General features: G+C 38.0%; 1 protein-coding gene across 1 annotated transcript in view; it reads right to left on the bottom strand.

The window, feature by feature from the left end:
* Window positions 1-4261: 4261 nt before the first annotated feature.
* PCNX4 (pecanex 4) overlaps window positions 4262-24389 on the bottom strand; it is a 35340-nt gene continuing 15212 nt past the window's right edge. Inside the window, exons 6-10 of the mRNA XM_007949074.2 lie at window positions 17150-17513; window positions 11924-12027; window positions 7318-8357; window positions 6161-6347; window positions 4262-4513 (exon numbers count right to left, since the gene is read on the bottom strand). Coding sequence (XP_007947265.2) covers window positions 4262-4513; window positions 6161-6347; window positions 7318-8357; window positions 11924-12027; window positions 17150-17513 — 1947 coding nt within the window. The remainder of the gene's footprint in view (window positions 4514-6160; window positions 6348-7317; window positions 8358-11923; window positions 12028-17149; window positions 17514-24389) is intronic.

Genomic DNA, 24389 nt, shown 5'->3' with positions numbered 1-24389 from the left:
AGCATTGCAAAAAAATAATATTCTGGGGGAAAATAAAAAGTTAAACAAGCATACATGTACCATATGATCCAGCCATCCCAGTCCTTGGCATATGCCCAAGAGAAATGAAAGGATAGATCTCTACAAAAATTTGAACATATTCTTAGGAGCTTTATTTTTAATAGCCCCAAACTACAAGCCACCCAAATGTCCATCAATAGGTGAATGGAACAAACTGTGGTATATTCCATACAATGGAATACTACGCAATAATGAAGAGGAATTAAGTGTTAATACATTTAACAACATGGATGAGAAAAATAAACCAGATCACCTAGCAATCTGGAGATTTCCTTTTGGAGAGCTTTTATATGCTGACTTCAGTATCTTTATCGATAATAGGAATATACAGATTATCCATTTCATCTTGGTTGAGTTTTAGTAGCTAGTGGCTTTTAAGGAATCAGACCATTTTCTCTAAGCTGTCAAATTTATGAGTGTAAAGCTGTTTGTAGCACCCCTTGTTAATGGCTGTTTGGTCTGTAGTGATATTGTGTCATTCTTCACATTGATATTTATGCCATCTCTATTTTTGTCAGTGCTCCTGGAAATTTAGTACTTTCATTGATTTTTTTGAAAATGAGTATTTTACTTAATTGATTTGTTTTGTTTTCCTACTTTCAATTTAAGGAGCTCTGGTAGCGTAGTGCCTAAGGCACTTGACTGCTAACCAGAAGGCTGGTGGTTCAAATCCACCCTCAGAAAGAAGGTTGGGCAATCTAGTGATACAGCCTCAGAAACCCAAGGAGGGGTCGCTATGAGTCAGGTTCAACTTGATGGCACATAACAACAACAGCTTCCATTGGTGATGATTGTGGAACCAAGTAATAAGAAATCTTTAACTTCAATATTTTCTTCATTTATTATGATGCTGCTTATTAGTCCAGTTGTGAGGATTTTTGTTGTATGTTGAGATGTAACTCATACTGCAGACTGTAGTCTTTAATCTGCATCAGTAAGTGCTTCAAGTCATCTTCATTTTCAGCAAGCAAAGTTGTGTCCTCAGCATATCATAGATTGTTAATGAGTCTTTCTCGAATCCTGATGCCATGTTCTTCTCCATATAGTCCAGCTTCTCGGATTATTTGTTACACATACAGATTGAGTAAGTGTGGGGAAAGGAAAACCCTGACACACTCCCTTCCTGATTTTAAACTATGCAGTATCTCCTTGTTCTGTTCAAAGGATAGCCTCCTGGTCTATGTACAGGTTCTTGATGAGCACAATCAAGTGTTCTGGAATCCCAATTCTTATCCACAATTTGTTATGATCCACACAATCAAATGCTTTTGCATAGTCAATAAAACACAAGTAAACATCTTTCTGGTATTCTCTGTTTTCAGCCAAGATCCATCCAGCATCAGTAATGATATCCCTTGTTCCATGTCCTCTTCTGAATCCAACCTGCATCTCTGGAAGTTCTGTCAATACAGTGCTGCAACCATTTTTGAATTATCTTCAGCAAGATTTTACTTGTGTGTAATATGAATGATATTGTTTGATAATTTCCACATTCTGTGGGATCACCTTTCTTTGGAATAGTACAAATAAGGATCTTTTCCAGTCAGTTGGCCAGGAAGCTGTCTTCCAATTTTCTTGGCATAACCAGTGAAGACTGGGCAATGCTTCATTCTGTTGCACACAGCGTCACTGAGTTGGAGGTGATTCACCAGCACCTAACAATAGTATCATCATTTTACTACTTTACATGAAATGTGGAAACCCCACTTCCATTCAAGACCCTTTGTGTTTTCCACTTTTGAATATTATTGTCTTGAATTATCAGATGTTTTAATTTTTGTTTCAAATACAATTTCTAAAGTTTGTGCTGAAAGGGATAATCTATTATATATATCTGTATTTCTATTCTTCTGTTGTTCCTTCCTCTGGATGCTCCAAGTTCCCTACTTCTATATTTTTTATCATAAGAAATTTCTTTAGCCAATCTTTAAGGATAGGTCTGCTAGTGACAAACTCTTTGTTTTCCTTTACTTGGGAAATGTCTTTATTTCCTCTCAATTGCTGGCAGATAATTTCATTAGATACAGAATTCGCAGTTCAAAGTTCTTTTCTTTCAGTACTTGAAAAATATTGTGCCACATCCTTCTGACCTCTATGGTTGCAGAGGAGAAATCCTATCATTTGAATTGGTGTTCTCTAGTAGCAAACCAGGTAATCTTTCTGGGCAGCTGATTTCAAGATTTTTTTCTTTATATTTAGAAGTTTAAGTAATTAATTTATTGTAGGTCTTGATAGGAATTTCTTTGGGTTTGTCTTGTTTGGGGTTCATGTGGCTTCTTAGATTTGTTAGTTTTTTTTTTTTTCCAAATCTAGAAGTTTTTAAATATTATATCTTCAATTACTCTTTCAGCTCCACTTTCTTTTGGGACTTCAATAATGCAAATCTTTTGTTACTGTCCTATAGGTCCCTGAAGCTCTGTTGTTTATTTTTTCCAGTCTGTTTCTCTATGTTGTTCAGCCTGGGGTGGGCTCTATTGTTCTGTTCTCCGTTTCACCAATTCTGTACTCTGCTATATCCAGTCTATTACTGAACCTATTTTGCAAGTTTTTTATTTTTTTCAGTTTTGTAATTTCCATTTGGTTGTTTCTTTCATAATTTGTATTGTACTGTTGAGATTTTTTTTTTCAATTGTTCAAGAGAACTTCTAACAGATTCTTGAAGCATTTTTGTAACAGCCACCTTAAAATCCTTGTGAGATAATTCTAACATCTGATTCATCTTGGTGTTGGCATCAGTTGTGTTTCCTCAAATTGATTTTCTTGGTTCTTGCTATGATGTGTGATTTTCAATTATATTTTAGATATTCTATCATATTAGGAGCACTGGTGATGCAAATGGTTAAGCACTTGGCTGCTAATGGAAAAGTTGATGGTTTGAAACCATCTAGTGGCTCTGTGGGAAAGACCTGGCAATCTGCTTCCATGCAAATATGGGCAAGAAACCATGGAGTGGTTCTGCTGTCCTATATGGTTACTATGAGTCAGAATCGACTTCACAGCAACTTTTTAAGAGGAAATAAATAAGGGGTAGAGGAAATTGATGTCTCAGTTAATGTAGATTTATTGTTCATCCTTCTTTAAGTACCTGCAGGAAGTTCCTAGGCAGCAAGAGAATGATAATAAAATTCTAATTATATTATGTAAATTTTCTTCCTTCTCTTTCTGTCTTTAGATCAGATACAGTAAGACAACACTAGTAGTAAGTAATCTCACTGGGTAAAGCATTTTTCAGATGCAGTATATTCAGTTAGAGGAGTCATACCTATGAAATGGTCTCTGGCAATCATACTCAGATTACCCTAATATTGCTAGTCCTGTCAGTACTAACATGATGAACAGATTAACCCTTCTCTCCTTGCACATATACAAAAAAGGTTATTAGGAGGGGACTGATATCTAAGATACTTTACTATAAGATATTTTACTGAAAGTTTTTAAGGTTTCTGAAGTTTATTAAAAGAAAATATATTCAAACTGTTGAATTTAAAATAAAACAGCACGAAGTTTGAAAATACTATAAAAATTAACTATATTTCAAATATATATACACACACACACACACACAGACACACACAAACACACATTACGTTCCCCTTCAACAGGACCCATTATCATTACTTAGAAACACTGATAAGTATGTAAAAGTTACATAGCAATGCAAGTCACCTATCATACATGTAAGAAAACATTAAAAAATACATTATCTAATCTTTAAACAAAGGAGCCCTGATGGTACAACATTTAAGCACTTGACTGCTAACTGAAAGGCTGGTGGTTCAAACCCATCCAGTGGCTCTGTGGGAGAAAGACCTGGTGATCTGCTTCCATAAATATTACAATCTAGAAAATCCTAGAGGGCAGTTCTACTCTGTCACATCGGTTCACTATGTGTTGGAACTGACCCCACGGCACCTAACAACAACTTTATACAATGGTTTATACTATCTCTGAAACCCTACCACAATCCAGAGAGCACAAATATTGGCCAACTAGTTCTAACTTTTATGTTAGACATATTTTTGTTTGTTTTTAACCATTAAGATGGTTAAGAGATTAAATTTATGGAGCTTAGCTTTCTCAAGCATCTAACAAAGAGACAAAAATCTAATAAAGATTTTAGGAAGCACATTATTACTTTCTAGGATGAAAAAAATATAGGTATCTCATTCAAAGATACTATGTTTACAAGTCAAAATGGGCTCTAATACAAATGTATATGGAGAGGTTTTGAAGAATAAATTGGATATCCCAGGGGAGGGTCAGCTGCTTGTACTGTAAGGTTTCTTAAAAGAAGTGGATGAGCTTGTATACTGTAACGTTCCTCATCGTCATTGGTGGCATACAGCAATTCCCATGAAAGATTGGCCCACTGCCCTCTAACAGCTTCAGCATTCAATTTTCCAACTTGGATCAGTAATTCTTGAAGGGTAAGTACTCTCCCAGTGTAAACTCCCTTAAAAGGAAAAAAAAAGGGGGGGAGGGGGTGGAACAGGGAGAAAGGAAGGAGGGAGAAAAAAAGAAAAGAAACATTCAGTCTTTAATTTATAAATTTAGGAGGAAAAAATAATCTAATTGTAAACTTTCTCCCAAGATGAAAAAGAGAAAGTGGTATATTAAAATGTACACATATGAGTTGCTTGCCTTTAGAGTCAAGAATCACTTTTATTTCCCTAGCTCTCTAAGTATGAGAAGAAATATTCGCTGGAAGCCATTCTGCTTAATGAGCAGAACAACATAATCCCAGCTCCTTCTCTTCCTTTGCTTTTCTATTCACTCACCCCATCTGGCTTCAGTGATACATAAAAGTATATATACTAGTCAGTGAATCATCATGCAATCAGCTCTTTTCTAAAAAAAAAAAAGCTTTAAGATAAATTCACATACCACACAATTTACTACTAAAGTGGAAATTCAGTATTTTTTAGTATATTCACAGGTATTTTAGAACATTTTTATGCTTCTCTATGTAACACCCTGCCTTGAGATATGAGTGCTTGGTGGAGGTGGGGCAGTAGCCTCAGGTCTTCCTGGCTTGCATCTCAAGGCCTAGAGCCGCCTCTGCCTTCCCAGCCAGGGTAAGGGTGATCAGGGACAGTGCTCTCAGTGGTACTACATCCAAGGCAGAACCTCTGTCCTGTGCAAGGGGCTGGTTGGAAAAGAGCCTCCTAACTGTTGGCACCAGCTGGTGGCACCAGGGAGATGGTGGCAGGATGAGAACTAATGAAGTCCTGCCTTTCCTGGGAAAATAGCCCCCTAACTGGGAGCTGGAGTGAGAGGGAGCCCTGCATTGGCTATACAGTCTAAATATCAAGTTTCTGTTTTGCTGAGCTGGAGTGGAGTGGGGTGGAAAGGGGCTGGGGAGTGAGTCTTGGTTCAAATATCACAGTTCCTTGCTGCGGTCACCAAATTTTAGCATATTAACAAATGTTTCTTCATTTCCTGCATGAAGACTTTAAATGGTTATTTTAAAAACATTTTTAATGGGGAGTGTGCCTGCTTAATTTCCCATGCTGCCATGCCAGAAGTAGAAACTGCAACAGCCTCTTAACATTGAATCTTTCATATTGTGCACACTGGATGACATTTTAAATGCAATGAGACTAAGTAGTAAATCACAGAAAAACTATGCTCTATTTTGAGTCTCTGAATTTTCTCAGGCGGATTCACTTTATATAAGGTTTGCTTTAAAACACAGATGTCAGTGAAAGAAATACTTTGTCACATACAAATTATTCTTTCAGGGGTCAAATCCAAAGTGACTAACTCATAGTTAAACTGGGCACAGGAATACAATCCATAAATATGCTATGGCAAATTAGAGCTTCTTGGCTATCTTATAGGTCAGATGTTGCACAACAGCTGGCTACACAATTATTTTTAATTGGCTCCTATTAAGTTTCCAAAAGTAAATGAACCAGCCATTCTAGGGTTGGACTATATTGGGCATAAAATCATATTACAAATGCCTTAAAACTGGAATTAATATATCCATAGCCAGAATGTTCAATCTCCATTACTTTGTTCATATACTTTATAACTGATTCCTGTTTTTTAAACTTAATACATAAAGAAATATTTAAAAACACATTTTAAAACTTACCATATTAGGATCGTACCCCAGAGAAAACAAGTATGGCTTTTCTTGTAAAACTGCTTCCTTCCACTTTTCTTCAGATACCAAACCAATGTACCAGTCACTTTCATATTCTTCAAGGCAGTTAGTTAGCTCTTTAAAATTTTCTACTGGGCCTAAACTTGCTTTATCAATCATTAGTTTCAAAGTATACCTAAACAAATAGAGAATCAAAAATTTTACATTTTTGTATCAATTTCAAATATGAAATAGATTTTCTTAAATTACTATTTTTAAGATGTTGATCTACAATCACAAGTATCTGACAAAAAGATTATGGAGAAATGATGCAGTTAAAGTGAACAAGTCCAGTATGACATATGAATCAAACAGGTCTTTCACATAAAAACCAAAGCAAATACAAACTAAAAGTGTAGTCCTGAAATAAACACAGTAAGTACTAAGCACTTTTTTTTTTTTTTTTAGAAAAAATGTTCTTTTTAGTTAGCAATAAAAAAAATGCCTTCCTAAAGGTGACTGTGGTGTAGTGAGTTACATGGTATGGCTTTTCTAGCCATAGTCTCTGTAACTCCCACTTTACCGTGAGCAAACGAGCAGCTGCTTGTTAAAAGTCATCCATCCTGGGGCAGCATGAAGTAATCTTCTGGAAAAATTTGCTCTCGCTCAGGTGTGTAGAACTCTGATGTTGGGATTGGTTGGTTTTGGAAATGTGCCAGGCTCAAAATGAGCCCTCCTACAGGCAGAAGGATATCCTTCTGACCGACGGCTGAGAGAGACGTGCTGCTTGAGAGGCTGCCGGCTGAGAGAGACTGGGCGTGTTCCTGAACTTGAACTGCAGCCTGTTTCTTCCCTAATAAACCCCATAATCTGTGAGTTCTGTGTGACCCCTGCAGTGAATTATCAAAACTAGCAGAGAGGTGGTGGGTACCACGAGAGGGACCGTTGGTGTCAAGGTTGGTTAAGTGGGCTGGAGGGTGGCGGCATGTCTAGCCTTATGAGCCCAGAGGAGTAGGCCTAGAGCTGCTGATGGTGATTCTGTCTTTTGTGAAGTTAGACGTGGTCAGATGTCACTTCCATGCCCCTTTAGCCGTGACCTAAAAAAAAAAATCAACAGTTTTCTGCCAATGCTACTTACCACTGTTAAAATAATCAAAATGAATTACCTGAATGCTTTCAGTGCTAGCTGGAATAGTTCTGGTTTTTCCATGAGCCAATCCAATGCAACAGACCAAGGTAAAACACCATTATAAACTCTCAGTATGTGACCAGGACTAGGAGTCATACTGTCTATTCCAAACAAACTAAAGTAACAAGTCATTACTACATGAATATAAAAGTCTCTTAAAACTTTGTCCTTTGCAATTTCTTCTTGCACATTTGAGGCCTTTTCTTCTGAATGAAAACATTCCAACTGCTTTAAAACAAAGTGGTACCAGTCTTCTGGAAATAATGAGCTCATCTCCTTCATTTTGGAGGTAGGCAAACAGTTAGCCCTCCACTCTTCAGGTAAGCTTAACAAGTGAGAATGTGAACAACTAAACTCCATGAGAGGGATATATGCCATGTCTTCTTGTTTTCCTTTGTCAGTAGTAGGATATCCCAATATAACTGCTTTATAAAGACTGTTATCAGGAACTTTGCCTGTAGAATTATCATTAACCTCCCATGATTCTACTGATCCTGGAAGAGGCAAATTTGTATCTGGCAAAACTTTCAACTGATCTTTTTCTTCTTTTTTCCTTTTGATGGTTGGCTCATCATCAAAAATATTATCGTCAGACCACTCATCTAAAGTTTCTGAATTTAAACTATCAATGTCTTCTGGGCACTGGGGTTGTGGTGAAGGATTCAAAGCGGATGGGACAGGCAGAGGCACCTCCCCTGTGTTTCCAGTTTCGTGAGCATTCTCCTGCACGCTGGGCCTTCTGGAGCAGTACTGAACAAGTGTCCACACAAGGACTTTAACAAGGTCTTCTTTAAATTCCTTTAAGTTTTCATGAGAATCAATTATGCCAGAGAGGACATTCCTGGCATCAGAATATACTTTCACAGGTAAAACTGTATAGGGTGTCAAGATGTTTCCAAAGTGTTCATTCGGGGAACATATTCTTGCATATTCTTCTTGTTCAAATGCACCTTCAAAAACTTCATCAACTCTTCGAGCTTCAGCAGTGTGACAGGATGTCTCTTGCAATTCTAACCCCTAACGTGGAAATAAAAAGTATCCAAGTTTATGATAATTTATTACAGAGAAAAGCAACTAGTCATGTAAATGCTCATGAATTCTCATAATAAAAATACAGAAAATGCAAAAGTTCCTTTTAACCCAAGAGCTAGACTCTAATTAAAACTTAATGTGTAGCACTTAATATATCTTATATGGAATACAGATGTTAAAATTAATGCTACTATTATTTTAAAAGATATTAGACAAAGTCCAGTGTAAACTGGCAAAACAACTTTGTTGATTATAAACATAACGTTAAAAGAATATAAGTATAGCCAGGTTGAATCACTTATTAAAAATTTTAAATGATTATTTTTAAAAAAGCAAAATTGAAATTACAGGAGGTACAGCAATTTTGTATACTTACCATTTCCATTTTACATGAGATTAGTAAGTGCATTGTTCTACTTCATGGATGTGCCACAACTACTTTAACCATTCTCCTGTTCCAGTTTATGATGATGATAATAATATAATAAAATAAATTTATTTATTTAATAACTACTGTAGCCCCAGTGCCTGAATCAGTCCCTGGCACATAGCTGGTCTGCAAGAAATTCATGTCGAGTGAATGAATTTACAAGTATGTTCCTATATGAGTTCTGAACATATTTTGATTACCCTCCTAGAAGGAATCACTTGAAGAGGGCATACCAGGTGACTGTTTGTTCACTGTTGTTTATTTATACATGTTTACAAAACCGCCAGTGCCGCTGATGAAAAGCAATGTTGTCAGACTGTATTATGATCCAGGGAGGAGCGGATGTGACACCAGAACGCACCTTTGTCATGACTCCACCAGATGCTGGCTATGCAATCTTGAGTAAGTCACTCTAAGATCCCTTTTCCCTCTCTTTCAAAGAAAAATAATCCTAGCACACAGGACTGTGAAGATTAAATTAGGCAATAAAATACTGTGTTATATAAATGCTAGTAAAATGTCATAGATAAGCCAGCTTGTGCCAAAAAAAAAAAGGGAAAAAGACTAACATCAAAAAGTACACTTTTATCCCACATATGCCACAGTCCATAGAGTATCAATAAAAGGATGCACATTTTAGGTATTATGACACCATTTTTTTATAACAGAACAAAATTAAACAATAAAATAGCCTCAATATTTTCCATGACTTTCATGCCTTCTTCTACTTGGCAGGTACGTGGTAGTTAAATTTGTGTCAACTTGGCTGGGTCTGGTTGAGTGGCTGGGCAGCTGGTAGCAGTTATTCCCCATGATGAGACTGGCAATCAGCTCCATGGTGGGACCTACCACAAGCAGCTGAGTAGCTGCCTTTGGGCTGTGGTCTGCTTCCGGTATGTAAGGAGAAGCCTTGGGAATGGTCTCGAGCTTATGGCACGCTTGCATGCAGCTGTGTTGATATTCAGTAGCCTGCCACGCTCTGCCGACCTTGGGACTTACAATGGACTTGAATTAATAGCCTGCCGTGTGGTCTGGTAACATCAGGACTGTGCCATTTTATTTGTTGACCTTGGGCTTATTACTCTCAGCAGCCAGTAACTGCCTCTAGCTTCAGTGGGCTGGGAGCAAGAGGCAGAGCTGAAGCCCAAAGTTGAAGGGCTTTCACCTAGCCTCTAGGGCCTGGCACTTTGAGCGTGGACTTAAAGCCTCCAAATTGTAAGAACAAACTCCTGTTTGCTAAGGCCATCCACATTTGTGATATATTCTTGTCAGAGTGGCACTAGGTAACCAGAACAGCAGGTTAGACTAGAACAGTGGTCCCCAGACTAGCTCAGTCAGTATCCGTAGAAGCACTTGTTAAAACGTGGCTTGCTGAGTCCATCCTAGGGTTTCAGTAGGTCCAGAGATGGGCCCAAGAAATCCCATTTCTAACAAGTTACCAGGTAATGTTGATACTGCTGATCTGAGGACTATTCTTTGAGAAATCAAGAGATCAAAGATACAGCTTTAGCCACCAATTTTATCCAATCTGTGCTAAGACAAAAAAATCCATTTATTCAAGTATTTACTGAGGGCCTATCATGTACCAGGGACTGTTCTAGGGGCTTCGGATATATCCTCAAATGAAGATTGCTACCATTGTGACATTTACATTAGAGTGGGGGAAGATGGGAAGTCAATAATGAAACTAATAACTAAGTAAACTGCATAGTATGCTAGAAGGTATATGTGCTTTGACAAAAAGAAAAAAAAAAGGAAAGGAAAGCAAGGGGGATTGGCAGTACAGGGATGGAGGTGGGGTACAATTTTAAAGAGAATAGCCACAGAGCCCTCATTGAGGTGATATCTGGGTCAAGACTTGAAGGTAATGAGGGAGCAGTCATTTGGCTATCTGAAGACGAGTAGTCTAGGCAGAGGGAACAGCCCGTAGGCTGGAGTTGAGTGAGAGGGTTAAAATAGTAAAGGGGCCAAAAACGAGGCATAGGGCCTCTGACCATTTAGGCCTTTGGCTTTTACTCTGAATGAAAGTTCACTCATTTTAACTGCTGTAGAGAATTCATTGTATGAATATACTGAATTTGCATATCCATTTCTCTGATGATGAACACTTCAAATGTTTCCAATTTTTTGTTCTTGTTTATGATGTGGAAGCTATGTTTGTACAAGTCTGTTTGCATATTATGAAAGTGATTTACTGCAGAGTTCTGAGAGAAATGGCACAATCTTAGATTTTTAAAAGGTCAGTCTTATTATTGCCTTGAGAACAGACTGTAGTAGGAGATTGAAGCAGGTGACAATAGAAGACTACTGCAATTATCCAGCAAGGGTTGAAAGTGCCTGGGACCAGGCAAGTGTGAAGTGGCAGGATACAGGTTATGGTTTAAAGGTAGACTCAACAGAACACCTGGATGAATTAGATGTGGGTGGAGAAGTAAAAAAGGAGTCAAATATTCAATGTTTTGTGGCCTAAGCAACCAGGATAGCAATGACTGGGCTCTGGGGAAGTCTAATACAAAGAAGGAATCATGAAAGGAAAGTGACTCATGAAACAAGTGAAGAGAAGGAAGCGATAAGCTGTGTCAAATGCTGCAGAAAGGTCCAGTGAGATAGGCCTGGGAGCTCAGCACTGGATTTAGCAATGTGATGGTCACTGGCGAGTTTACCAGAGCAGTTCTGGTGGAGTAATGGGTTTAAACCTTTCCACCTAACGTGGAAAGAGAATGGAAGGAATGAAATTGGAGATGATTATAAGCAACTCTACTAAGGCATTTTGCTCTTAAAGGAGAAAAATGGGATGTAGCAGTTAGGGGCAGTGGGGTTTTTATTATGAGAATGCTTATATGTTAAAATGTTTTTTTTTTTTTTTAAAAATCACTGATTCACACTTTTGAGATAATACTCAACTAAAGAGAAAAAAGAATATGCTGTATTATACAATCAATACTAGTCTGCCCATCATGATGTGCATACCGAAATATACTTTTAAAATTCCTAGGTGTTTTCACAGGTAATTAAAAAGATATTCTTCTTTCAACTAAGCTATTGTTTCGTATGTATATAACAAATAAAATGTTACAAACGTACTATAAAAACTCTAAAGAGGTTTCAAATGAACATTAACCTTAATGTTAATACAGCAGTAAGTGTAGCCTCGTTCTAGAATCATTATCCATATTAAACGATCCTGAAAACGGCCCAAGTAATGAGAGCCAGGTAAGAGGAGACCTGAAACAAATGAGAAAAAAAGGAATCACTTTCAGGCTTGTTTTATTCTGTCACGTGAATCTTCAAAATTGGTAACACACTTGGAACTGACTCATAGTTCATTCATCCCCCTCATTAGGTCAAGAATAGAAGCAACTATTCATTGCATATTAACCTGCTGCTGTCCAGTCAATTCTGATTCATGGCAATTCCAAGGTACCATTCATTGCATATTATTGTGTGCTATGAAGTGGATTCCAATTCATAGTGACCCCAAAGGACAGAGTAGAATTTCCTCATAGGGTTTCCCAGTTTGTAATCTTTATAGGAAGAGATTGCCAGGTCTTTTACTGCAGAGCCCCTGGTGGGTTTGAACTGCTGACCTTTGGTTAGCAGCCAAGAACGTAATCATTGTGCCATGAGGGCTCCCTCACTGCACATTAAAACCCCACCGCAACTGAGTCAATTCTGATTCATAGCGACCCTATAATACAGAATAGAATACTGCCCCATAGGGTTTCCAAGGCTGTAAATATAGCAGCAGACTGCCTCATCTTTCTCCTGCTGAGTGGCTGGTAGGGTCAAACCACCTTTTGGCTAGCCGCCCAACACTTTAACCACAGCACCACCGGAGCTCCCGCTGTATATTCCAAAAACCAAACTCACTCCCATCAAGTTGATTCTGATTCAATCCAACCCCCATTGGGATTCCAAGGTGGTAGAGAAGTAGACTGCCTAGTCTTCTTTCGGTGGAGTGGCTGGTGGGTCTGAATCGTCAATCTTCTGGTTAGCAGTCAAATGCCTTAGGCACTATGCCATTAGAGCTGCTTAGACTGCCATTTAAAAAAAAAAAAAAAAAAGGCAATCTAAGGAACTCTGGTGGTGTACTGCCTAAGGTATTTGACTGCTAACCAGAAGGTTGGCAGTTCAGACCCACCAGCCACTCCACGGAAGGAAGACTAGGCAATCTACTTCTGTACAGCCTTGGAACCCCAGGAAGCATTAAATTAAACTTTTTATAAGGTTAGTTTGAGGACACAATCTGTAGCTAAGAATAGGAATTCTAGGATATATTTTTATAAAAGTGAACAAATCAGAAAGTGGTAGCGTAGTGCCTGAGGCACTTGACTGCTAACCAGATGGTTAGTGGTTCAAACCCAAGAGCCACTCCTCAGAAGGAAGGTTGGGCAATCTAGTTCCATAGTGATACCATCTCGGAAACCCAAGGAAGGGTCACTATGAGTCAGGTCCAACTCAACAGCATATAACAACGAAAAAAATATGAATGTTAAGTATATTAGGAAAAGTATTAAATATACAAAAGCCAACTTCACATTAATGATTTCAAGTATTTTGGACTTTTTATATATCTATACATATGTTGTTGTTGTTATTTGCCATCGAGTTGGACCCGACTCATAGCGACCCCTCCTTGGGTTTAAGAAGCAGTATCACTATGGAAGTAGATTGCCCTATCTTCCTTCTGAGGAGTGGCTGGTGGGTTGGAATCGCTAGTCTTCTAGTTAGCAGTCAAGTGGCTTAGGCACTATGCTACCAGAGCTCCCATATATACAGATACATAAAAATGTTTGTGGTTTTAAAAATTCGTATAAAATGCTATCACACTCTACAAATATTTTAAATATTTATTTTTTTCTCTCAGTTCTGAGATATGTCCAAGCCAACTGCAACCAGCTCTTGTTCACTCATTTTAATTGCTGTAGAGAATTCACTGCATGAATATACTGAATCTGAATCTCCATTTCCCTGTTGATAAACACTTCAAATGTTGCCAATTTTTTGCTCTTGTTCATGACGCAGAGGCTATGTTTGTGCAAGTTGGCTTGCACATTATACAGAAAGAATTAACATAGCAGCCTGACTGCTATACTCTGAAAGCCCTGATTATAAGGTTGTCCCTTGGCTGGCATTACTACCTATGGAGGTTACCTTTGTGTGTCAACTTGGCTGGGCCTGGTTGAGTGGCTGGGCAGCTGGTGGTAGTTATTCCCCATGATGAGACTGGCAATCAACTCCATGGTGGGGGGATCTACCACAAACAGCTGAATAGCTGCTTTGGGTATGTGCTCTGCTTCCTGTATATAGGACGCAGCTTTGGGAATGGTCTCTAGCTTATGGCACACTTGGACCCTGCATGTAGCCCGCTGTTCAGCAGCCTGCCATGCTCTGCCGACCTTGGGACTTACAATGGACTTGAATTAATGGCCTGCCGTGTGGTTTGGTAACATCAGGACTGTATCTTTTTACTTGTCAACCTTGGGTTTGTCAGCCTCAGCAGCCAGCGGCTGAGTGAAAAAAAGCCTCTAGCTCCAGTGGGCCGGGAGCAGGAGGCAGAGCTGGACCCCAAGGTTGAGGGGCTATCACCCAGCCCCTAGAGCCTGGCACTTTGAACTTGGACTTAAAGCCTCCAAACTGTAAGAGAATAAATTCCTGTTTGTTAAGGCCATCCCATTTGTGGTATATTTCTGTCAGAGTGGCACTAGGTAACCATAACACCAGCCTAACTGCCAAGAGTGGCTCACTATGACTAAACTATTGGTGCAAACAATATGCTTTATGCTGAACACCTACCTTCCTTTTGGGAGCCTGGAATTTTGGTAAGTACTAGGCATAGAGAGCCTGTGTAAACCAACCAGTCCCCAGTAAAAACTCTGGGAAATGTCCAATGTCCAATGATCTTCCCTGCATAAGCACACATGTCAGCACCAATACCATCACAACTCATTGCTGGGGAACTAAGTGTGTTGTGAGTGATTCTACTAGAAAAGGACTTATGGAAGCTTGTACCTGGTCTCCTCCAGCCTTTACCTCTTGTGAATTTTCCCTTTGCTGATTATGCTCTGTGTTCTTTTGCTGTAATGTATCTTAGCCTTGAGTACAAGTATATGCTCAGTCTTCCTAGTGAATCAAGGTAGCATAGTGCCTAAGGCATCTGAGTGCTAATCAGAAGGTTGGTGGTTCAAATCCACCAGCCACTTCGTGGAAGAAAGACTTGGCAATCTACTTCTGTAAAGATTTACCGCCTCAGAAACCCAATGAAGGTCGCTATGAGTCGGAATCGACTAGATGGCAGTGGGTTTGGTTTTTTTTTTTTTTTTTTTTTTTTGTGTCTTAGTGCAGTCACTCCTCTAAAGGAAGATGGGGTAATCTACTTCTGTAGTGGTACTGCCTTGGAAACCCAACGAGGGGTTGCTATGAGTCGGGTCTGACTCGACGGCACATAACAACAACTACAACAACAGTGAATAATCAATCGTAGGGGCGGTCCCGGGGATCCCTGACACACATGTAATAGTTTCTCTAGAACTAGAATCCCTGGCCCATGGGATATGCACATATTTAGTAACAGTTTACTCTTCAAGGTAGATGCATAAATTTATACCCTGTCCAAGTTTGAGAGTTCTTGCTCCTTACACCCTTAGCCAATGCTTGGTAGTGTCAGACTTAAATTTTTGCCAGTCAGATATTTGTAAAATGGTATCTCAATGCTTTTTCCCAAGGAAATACTACACAACACACTTCTTGGCTAGGTATAGCTAATTTGATAATAAAGTATAATTTCTACACTATTACTAAGAGATTTCCTATTTCAGATGTGAGGTTAACTCCACAGATGTTTTTAAAAGTAGCCAAGCATTATGTAATTGAAATTAATTGGAACTGGATAAAAGTACAGAAATGTCATATAAGGAAATGGTTATTCATAAAAAATTTGTATGACAAAAACAAAAAAAACCACCAAACTCACTGCTGTTGAATCTGATCTGACTCACAGCGACCCCTCCTTGGGTTTCTGAGGTGGTATCACCAAGGAAGTAGACTGCCCAACCATCCTTCTGAGGAAGGTTTGAACTGCCAATCTTCTGGTTAGCAGTCAGACACCTTAGGCACTACGCCAAAGATAAATTTTTTCCTTAATTATCTAACATAATAAACAATTATAGAAGTTCACCCCAGGTAAACACTGCATTAATATTCTGATCTAAAATTGCTACTCTACCTAGCATCAATTTGCCAGAAAGTTATCTGTCACTTCTAAAATAGGTTTCAGGGGCTAAACCATGGTAGGAGACTATACACTATTACCATCACCTTGGACCTTTCTAAAAGCAACACTGAGAAATACAATATAGTTGAATTTGCAGTTAGTGTACTGCTTTAGTCTCTACACAATAACTAGTAAAGTATAAACAAATTCCTCTTTAATCCAGTATTATGTAAAACTAGTTTTTACTCTTTATGGATCTAAGCCTTTACATCTACCTGACATAAATGCATTATAATAAATTAATAGAATCTCAGCCTATATAACCATGAGACCAGAAGAACTAGATGATGCCCAGCTACCACTGTCAACCACTCATCAGTACAGGAGATCTTGGATACAGTGGGAGAACAATATGGAACAAAACTCAAAATCATTAAAAAAAAAAAAAAAAGACCAGGTTTACTGGTCTAATAGAGCATGGTGAAACCTCCAAGACTATGACCCCTAGTTACCATTCAGGTCTGGAATTCAACTCACTCCCACAGCTTTCAGACAAACAATGGACAGGCATATAGGATGAACATTTACATGAGGTAGATACATTTCTTAGAACAATCAATCATGAAAGAAGGGCAGTATTTGAAAAAGGGAGATACCTTAGAGGGCAGGAATGCATAGAAAAGAGGGACACAGGGAAGAGGTAACTACAGGGAGGAAGTGAGAAGAGAGCTGTTACACTGTGGGGAATTGCAGTCAGTACCATACAACAAAATATGTATGGACTACTGTATGGAAAATGATTTTGCTCTGTAAACTTTCACCCAAATCACAATAAAAACTTAAAAAAAATAAATTCATGGAAATCTTAGGGGAAAAAATATTTCATGTTTTACTGGTAGGACCGTCACCTGATTTTGTTCAAGAAAAATGTGTTTTAAAATTGTCAAATCACCTTAGTTAAAATTTTCCTGAGTGTTTTTAACTGTATAACTACCTCAATAAGGACTAGGAAGCATATTTCTATTTCACATTTAGTCTTTCTACCTATGCATCAAAGTACTGGAATGTTTTATAGCTCATTATACAGCTGGATCAAAAGACTGGAGATTTCATAAGCACAACTCATTTACTTACCTAAACTTCCGCCTGCCATTGCAGACTGTAGTGCAGCAGCCAAACTTGGGACCATCTGACAGTAGTACACTGTATCTGCACACATACAGGCTGCAGTGCCCACTGCTCCTGGCCAACTCCGAATAGGCCGGGGAAACCCCACCAAGAACACAGGAAGGGTAAAGAGAGGAAGTAAAGGAGAAGAAAGTACTGTAGAAAAAACTATGAAGAGCAACACGAACGGAGAGAAGACAATGTTGAGTATACATAAAGTGGCAGTTGATTTTCGACGTTGTTTTTCCTCCATCCATGATGCCAAAAGTACAGTCACAGCAAACTGTAATTTAGAGATGAACTGAATCAGACGATCACGCACAATACCAACCTGCAGAGATGCAAAAACGATTTGTATTTATTCTCAAAGACTTGTCATGAAGTTTCAAGACTACAAAAGGAAATATAGCATAATAATTTTATTCTTGAGCCAATACTTTTTTTGGGGAAACAGTCCTCATATGCAATTTTTTGTTATAATTTTTCTCCAACCTCACAATTAATGAGTCTATAGTTTCAAAAGTTTGGGATCTCTTTAGGAAAAAAAAAGTTAACACTAAGGAGAACCAGATAAGAGTATTACCTATATCTTAAGGCTGACTAACATGTTTTTGAACTCATGAGACCACAAGTAGTAGAAATTAACCAATGGGTTTCTCAAGAAAAGTAAATATAAACTGTGGAAGCCATTTTGTATATCCAGTCATCTTGACTAAGTTGATGACATTTTGATGGTGACATTTTAATGCAGTCTAGAAAAAAAAAGCCATAATATTTCCAACTTTCGAAAACTACTAAGTCACTTGTAAAACAGATATCCTCATTCCAACTCCTAGAGTAGAAACAGGGCTAAGCTGATCAAGGATTTTTTTTCCCCACATATTATTTAATGACCAAAAAAGGCATACTTTGCATTTTGATGCAGTTAAGTCAAAATGTCCAACTTCCTCTAACTAGTAAAGACATAGAGATCTCTATCTTGCACCTCAAAGAATGAAAAAGTCTCCATCAAAAGGAAGCTTATTCTCATAGTTACTTATAGTTAAAAATTTTATTTTGGAATTAAAATATAATCTAACAATTTAATTAGGAGCTCTGGTAGCATACTCGACGGCAAACAACAACAACAACAACAACAACAATTTAATTATCTCTAATTCTCTTATTTTTATAATATTTAATAATATAATAAATCCAAAGTAGTATTATTCCAACATGTTATCAATATTAAGAAATGTTAATGAGGTATTTTTGTACTAAGTCTTTGAAATGTAGGATATATTTTACACTCACCAGTTGCTGTTGAATCTATTCTGACTCATGATGACCCTATATATGTCAGTGTACAACTGTGCTCCATACGGTCTAACAGAAGGCTGGCAGTTCAAACCTCCCAGCCACTCCTTGGAAGGAAGGTTGAGCAAACCACTTCCATAGTGATACGGCCTTGGAAACCCAAGGAGGAGTCACTATGAGTCAGGTCCTACTCAACGGCACATAACAACAATAAAACAATAACCTATGTTAAGAGAAGAGGAGCTCTGGTGGCATAGTGCCTAAGGCATTTTGACTGCTAACCAGAAGGCTGACGGTTCAAACCCACCAGCCACTCCTCGGAAGGAAGGTTGGGCAATTTACTTCCACAGTGATACCACCTCGGAAACCCAAGGAGGGGTCGCTATGAGTTAGATGCGACTCCACGGCACATAATAACAACAATAACTTTTTTAGAAGTGGATTGCCAAAAAAAAAAAAAAAGAAGAAGGTGGGGACCAGGTTTGCTGGTCCAATAGAGCCTGGTGGAACCACTGAGACCATGGTCCCTAGCTGCCCTTCAGGTCTGGAAGTGAACCCACACCTGTGGTTTCCAGCCAAACAAAGTACAGGCATGTGAGTTAAACATTTACCTCAAGTAGACACACGCCCTGGAGAGAACAATCATGGGAGAAGGAAGGGTTGCTTATGCACAGGGAGAGCTCAGGGCGCAGAAGAGTATGAAGGGATGGACACTGGGAGGAGGTAACTATGGGGAGGAAGTGGGAGGGGAGCTGTTGCATTGTAAATTTTGGTCAATGACATGAGACAAAGTATATGTGAACTGCTGTATGAAAAGTGAATTTACTCTGTAAATCTTCACCCAAATCAAAATAAAATTTAAAAAAAAAAAAAAAAAGAAGTGGATTGCCAAGCCTTTCTTCCAAGGTTATAGATTTCTACCTCAAGGAAACACGGAGGCAGATGAACAACTAAAAGTGAGGTTATTCAGAGTCTTCTGCAGTGGTTTCTCAAATAGTCCTAAACAAATTTTCATTTGGTTTCCACACTGTCAAAACATAAAACATTCTCCCCTGTGAGATCAGAAACTTCTTTTCTCCTAATCAAACCAATTAATGTTACGAATTACTTCACATGTATACTACACTGAACTATATAATTAGTTGTGAAAAAAATTATTTGCTTCCAAAATTTATACTGATCTACCTGGTTTCACAATCTTCTACTAGAATTACTGTTTATTTTCTCAAAAGATGTGTATTTTTGTACTATATATAAAAATAAAAGATCTGTAGAATACAAAAATGTGGCTGGTCTCCTCAATGTTAACTGCAAAGGGTAAAACACCCCTCCAAGCATTTCTATTTCCTGTAATTACCCACCATAAAAATAGCCTTATGTAAATCTTTTGAAATCTGTTTTCATTTTGTGCTACCATGTGGGTAAATGAGGTTTAGTGGCTTACTGGCTGTGCTGTGTGGCACAGAACTATCTCCTGTTTATCTACATGTTCAAACTTCCTCAAAGAAATGCAACAATGAAATGTCCTTAGAGAGAAATGGGCACTCTCTTAACACTGCTGATACATGACTGAATATAAAGTAGAATAACCTTTCTGGAAAGCCATGTGGCAACATGAATCAATAGCTCTAAATATGTCCTCAACTTTTGGTCCAGCAATTCTACTTGTAGGAATCTATCCTAAAGAAATAAAGGATATGTACAGTGATTCATCAGAAGCAAGACTGGGCAATCTACTTCCATAAAGATTTACTGTCTTGGAAACCCAATGGGGTCACTATGAGTTGGAATCGACTTGATGGCAGTGGGTTTTTTTATAGTGATTCAGTTACAAGGATCATCACTGCTTCTATTAGTAAGGAAAATATGAAATTTTTTTTTAAAAGTCAGTGGATTGTCTAATTAGATTAAATATACATGTACAATGGACTACAATAAGAAAATGATGAAAAATAAGAATATTTTTCTTAATAAGGCTGTTCACAGTGTGGTGTTACAGATTACAACATAACACGCACAGTGTATATGATCTCATTTCTGTTGATAAAAGAACATACAACTATGAATAAAAAGGCCTGGAAAGATGTACACCAAAATTATAAACAGTGATTCTGTCTAAATTTCTGGTAGAATTATAGATGACAAAACTGATTCCACTTTTGTTGTAACAAAAAATCAGTAAGCTATTAAAACAAACCATTATCACAGTCAAAGCTGCACTGAAGGAACTGGTGAAAAACAAGGCTCCAGGAATTGACTCAATAACCATTGAGATGTTTCAACAAATGGATGCTGTGCTGGAGGCACTCACTCATCCATGCCAAGGGATTTGGAAGACAGTTACCTGGCCAATTGACTGGAAGAGATCCATATTTGTACCCATTCCAAAGAATGGTGATCCCACAGAATGTGGAAATTATTAAACAGTATCATTAATATCACACGCAAGTAAAATCTTACTGAAGATAATTCAAAAACAGCTGCAGCAATATAGAGATAGCTTTCAGAAATGCAAGCTGGATTCAGAAGGGGATATGGTGTAAGACATATCATAGCTAATTTCAGATGGATTTTGGCTCAAAGCACAGGATACCAGAAAGATGTTTACTTGTGTTTTATTGACTATGCAAAGGCATTCAATTGGGTGGATCATAACAAACTGTGGATAACATTGAGAAGAAGAGGAATTTCATAACACTTAATTATACTCACCAGATGGCTGGCGGTTCAAACCCATCAGCCACTCCTCGGAAGGAAGGTTGGGCAATCCTACTTCCGTAGTGATAACTGCCTCGGAAACCCAAGGAGGGGTCGCTATGAGTCAGGGCTGACTCGACGGCACATAACAACAACAACAACAACAATTATACTCATGAGGAAACTGTATGTAGACCAAGAGGCTGTTGTTCGAACAGAACAAGGGGATGTTGCATGGTATAAAATCAGAAAGGGAGTGCATCAGGGCCATGGCCTTTCATCGTACTTGTTCAATCTGTATGCTGAGCAAGTAATTCAAGAAACTGGACTATATGAAGAAGAACATGGCATCAGGATTGGTGAAAGGTTCATTAACAACCTGTAGTATGGATATGACAGAACCTTGCTTGCTGAAAGTGAAGATGACTTGGAACACTTACTGATGAAAATTAAAGACTGAAGTCTGCAGTATAGATTACACCTCAATATAAAGAAAACAAAAATCCTCACAACTGGACCAATAAGCAGCATCACAATAGATGGAGAAACAATGAAGTTGTCAAAGACTTCATATTGCTTGGTTCTACAATCAATGCCAATGGAAGCAGCAGTCAAGACATCAAAAGATGTATTGCATTGGGCAAAGCTGTTGCAAAAGATCTCTTTCAAGTTCCCAAGGGCAAAGATATCTCCTTGAAGACAGATGTGCTTGACCCAAGTCATGGTATTTTCAACCACCTCATATTCTTGTGAGAGCTGGACAGTGAATAAGGAAGTCCAAAGAAGAATTGATGCTTTTGAGTTGTGGTGTTGGCGAAGAATGCTGAAAGTACTGTGGACTGCTAAAAAAACTAACAAGTCTGTCCTAGAAGAAGTGCAGCTGGAATGCTCCTTGGAAGAGAGAATGGCCAAACTTTATCTCACCTACTTTGGCCATGTTGTCAGAATAGACCATTCTCTGGAGAAGGATGTCATGCCTGGTAAAGTGGAGGGTCAGTGAAAGAGGGGAAAGCCCTCAACGAGATGGACTGACATGATGGCTGCAGCGATGGACTTGGGGGTAGTAGGGATTATGAGGTTGGCACAGGACCAGGCAATGTTTCGTTCTGCTGTATAGAGGGCCACTATGAGTCGGAGATGACTTGACGGCAACTAACAACAACAACATTATCACAGCAAAACAAAAACAAACAAATCCAATAAAGGTACACCCTTCAAGTGGCTAAATATCAATTGTTCAGTTTGTCAAAGGGAAGGAATGTGACAGAAACCAGAAACTGCCTCCCTGTGCTCTTTTTTTTAACATAAATGCTTGTATTACAAGAGAAACAACAGGAGATTTTATTATTTAATGTATGAAGAGTTTTTGGAGTTCGGTACTGAACCAAGAGTTTGAGATTCTTAATACACCTTAAATAAGCTTACAGTTTAGAATAATGGATTTGTGATCATTTTGTCTGGAGTTATGGGAACATCATACCTCTAACCCTTCCAATTTTACCTTACTTAAACCACCAGTGGCAACAATGGTTTAGATTCCTTGAAGCCGTTGGAATTCAAATTGGAATGTCTGGTGGACAGAAACAAAAACTGACCATAGTTTGACTACCTTGTTAGATGGATAAAAACAGCCACCATAATCCAGTGATGGTCAAAATCTATTGAGTACAGAATGTCATTCCTGAGTTTATGAAACTCTGCCACTTTTCCATCTTTTGTTCTCTTTTGTCACCTTACTCTGTTTTCCCAGTCTCCCACTCTATCACTGATTCTCCTACGTCTCTTCTCCCTAGGTTTTACAACTAAAATCAGTGTTGCTTTTCCAACAGATTAATTTAGTCCCACAATTATAAGAAGTGTTTTCAATTACACTATTTCATTTACTACTTCCAAAAGCCCTCTGAAGTGGATATTACTATCTTTACTATTGTTTGGTGCTGTCGAGTCAATTCTAAGTCACAGAAGCCTTATGTATAACAGGATTAAATACCACCTCGTCCTGTGTTATCCTTACTTTAACCTTATTTTACAGAGCATTCTACAGATTAAGGAATTAAAGTCATGCCATAAGATAAAATCTCAATAGACTGAAGTTGTAAAGTACGTTCATGAAAATAACGTAAGGTATGTTTTCCTACCAAAATGGAATTAAATTATAAATAAACAGCAGGAAAAAATCTGGGATATACACAAATATTTGGAAGTTAAAATATATTCTTAAATAGCCAATGGGTCAAAAAATAAGTTATAAGAGTAATTAGAATATATTTTGACATGTATGAAAGCAAAAACATAACACACCAAAATAAGAGATATGGAGCTGGTAGTATAGTGGTAACAAGCATAGCTGCCATCCAAAATATGACATACACCTGAACCAGTGCTCAGAGGAAAATTTATACCTAGAAATGACTATGTCAAAAGAGAAGACAATAACCTAACCTTCCATCTTAGGAAACTAGAAAACAAACAGCACACTAAATCTAAAGCAAACAGAAGGAAGGAAATGATAAACATTAAGAGTGGAAATTAATGGAGAATCAAAAAAAAAAAAAATTAGAAAAGAATCAATGGAATCAAATACTGGTTCTTTGATAACATCAAAGGAACTGACAAAACTTTGGCAAGACCAAGAAAAAGGTAGAAATTACTGAAATCAGAAAAGTAGGAGGGACATTATTACCAATCACATGAAAATTAATTTAAAAAAGGATTTATGAAAATCTGCATGCCAAAAAATTCTTCAAACTGTTAAACAGACTTATCATATGACCCAGAATGTTCACTACTATCTAAGTGCTCAAGAGAAATGAAAATATATGTTCATATAAAACTTTGCACACCAATGTTCATAGCAGCATTTCATAACAGTAAAAAAGTGAATTCAATGAAAGAACAACTGGAAAGAAACTCAACAAAGATGCAGAAGAGCTAAACAACACAAGCCACTAACTTGACTTAATAGACATCTACAGAGCACTTCACCCAACAGCAGCACAATATACATTCTTTTCCAGTGCACATGGAACATTCTGCATGATAGACCATATGTTAGGCCACAAAGCAAGCCTTAATAAATTTAAAAACACTGAAATACTGCAAAGCATCAAATTAGAAATCAGTAATAGGAAGATCCATGGAAAAAGAGTAATAAACACATGGAAACTGAACAATACCCTCCTTGAGAAAGACTGGGTAAGAGAAGAAATAAAAA

The sequence above is a fragment of the Orycteropus afer genome, unplaced genomic scaffold (genome assembly GCF_000298275.1).
Source record: "Orycteropus afer afer isolate SDZICR_OR568_19922 unplaced genomic scaffold, OryAfe1.0 scaffold00237, whole genome shotgun sequence".
Classification (NCBI taxonomy): domain Eukaryota; kingdom Metazoa; phylum Chordata; class Mammalia; order Tubulidentata; family Orycteropodidae; genus Orycteropus; species Orycteropus afer.
This window is presented reverse-complemented; position numbering and strand designations above follow the sequence as displayed.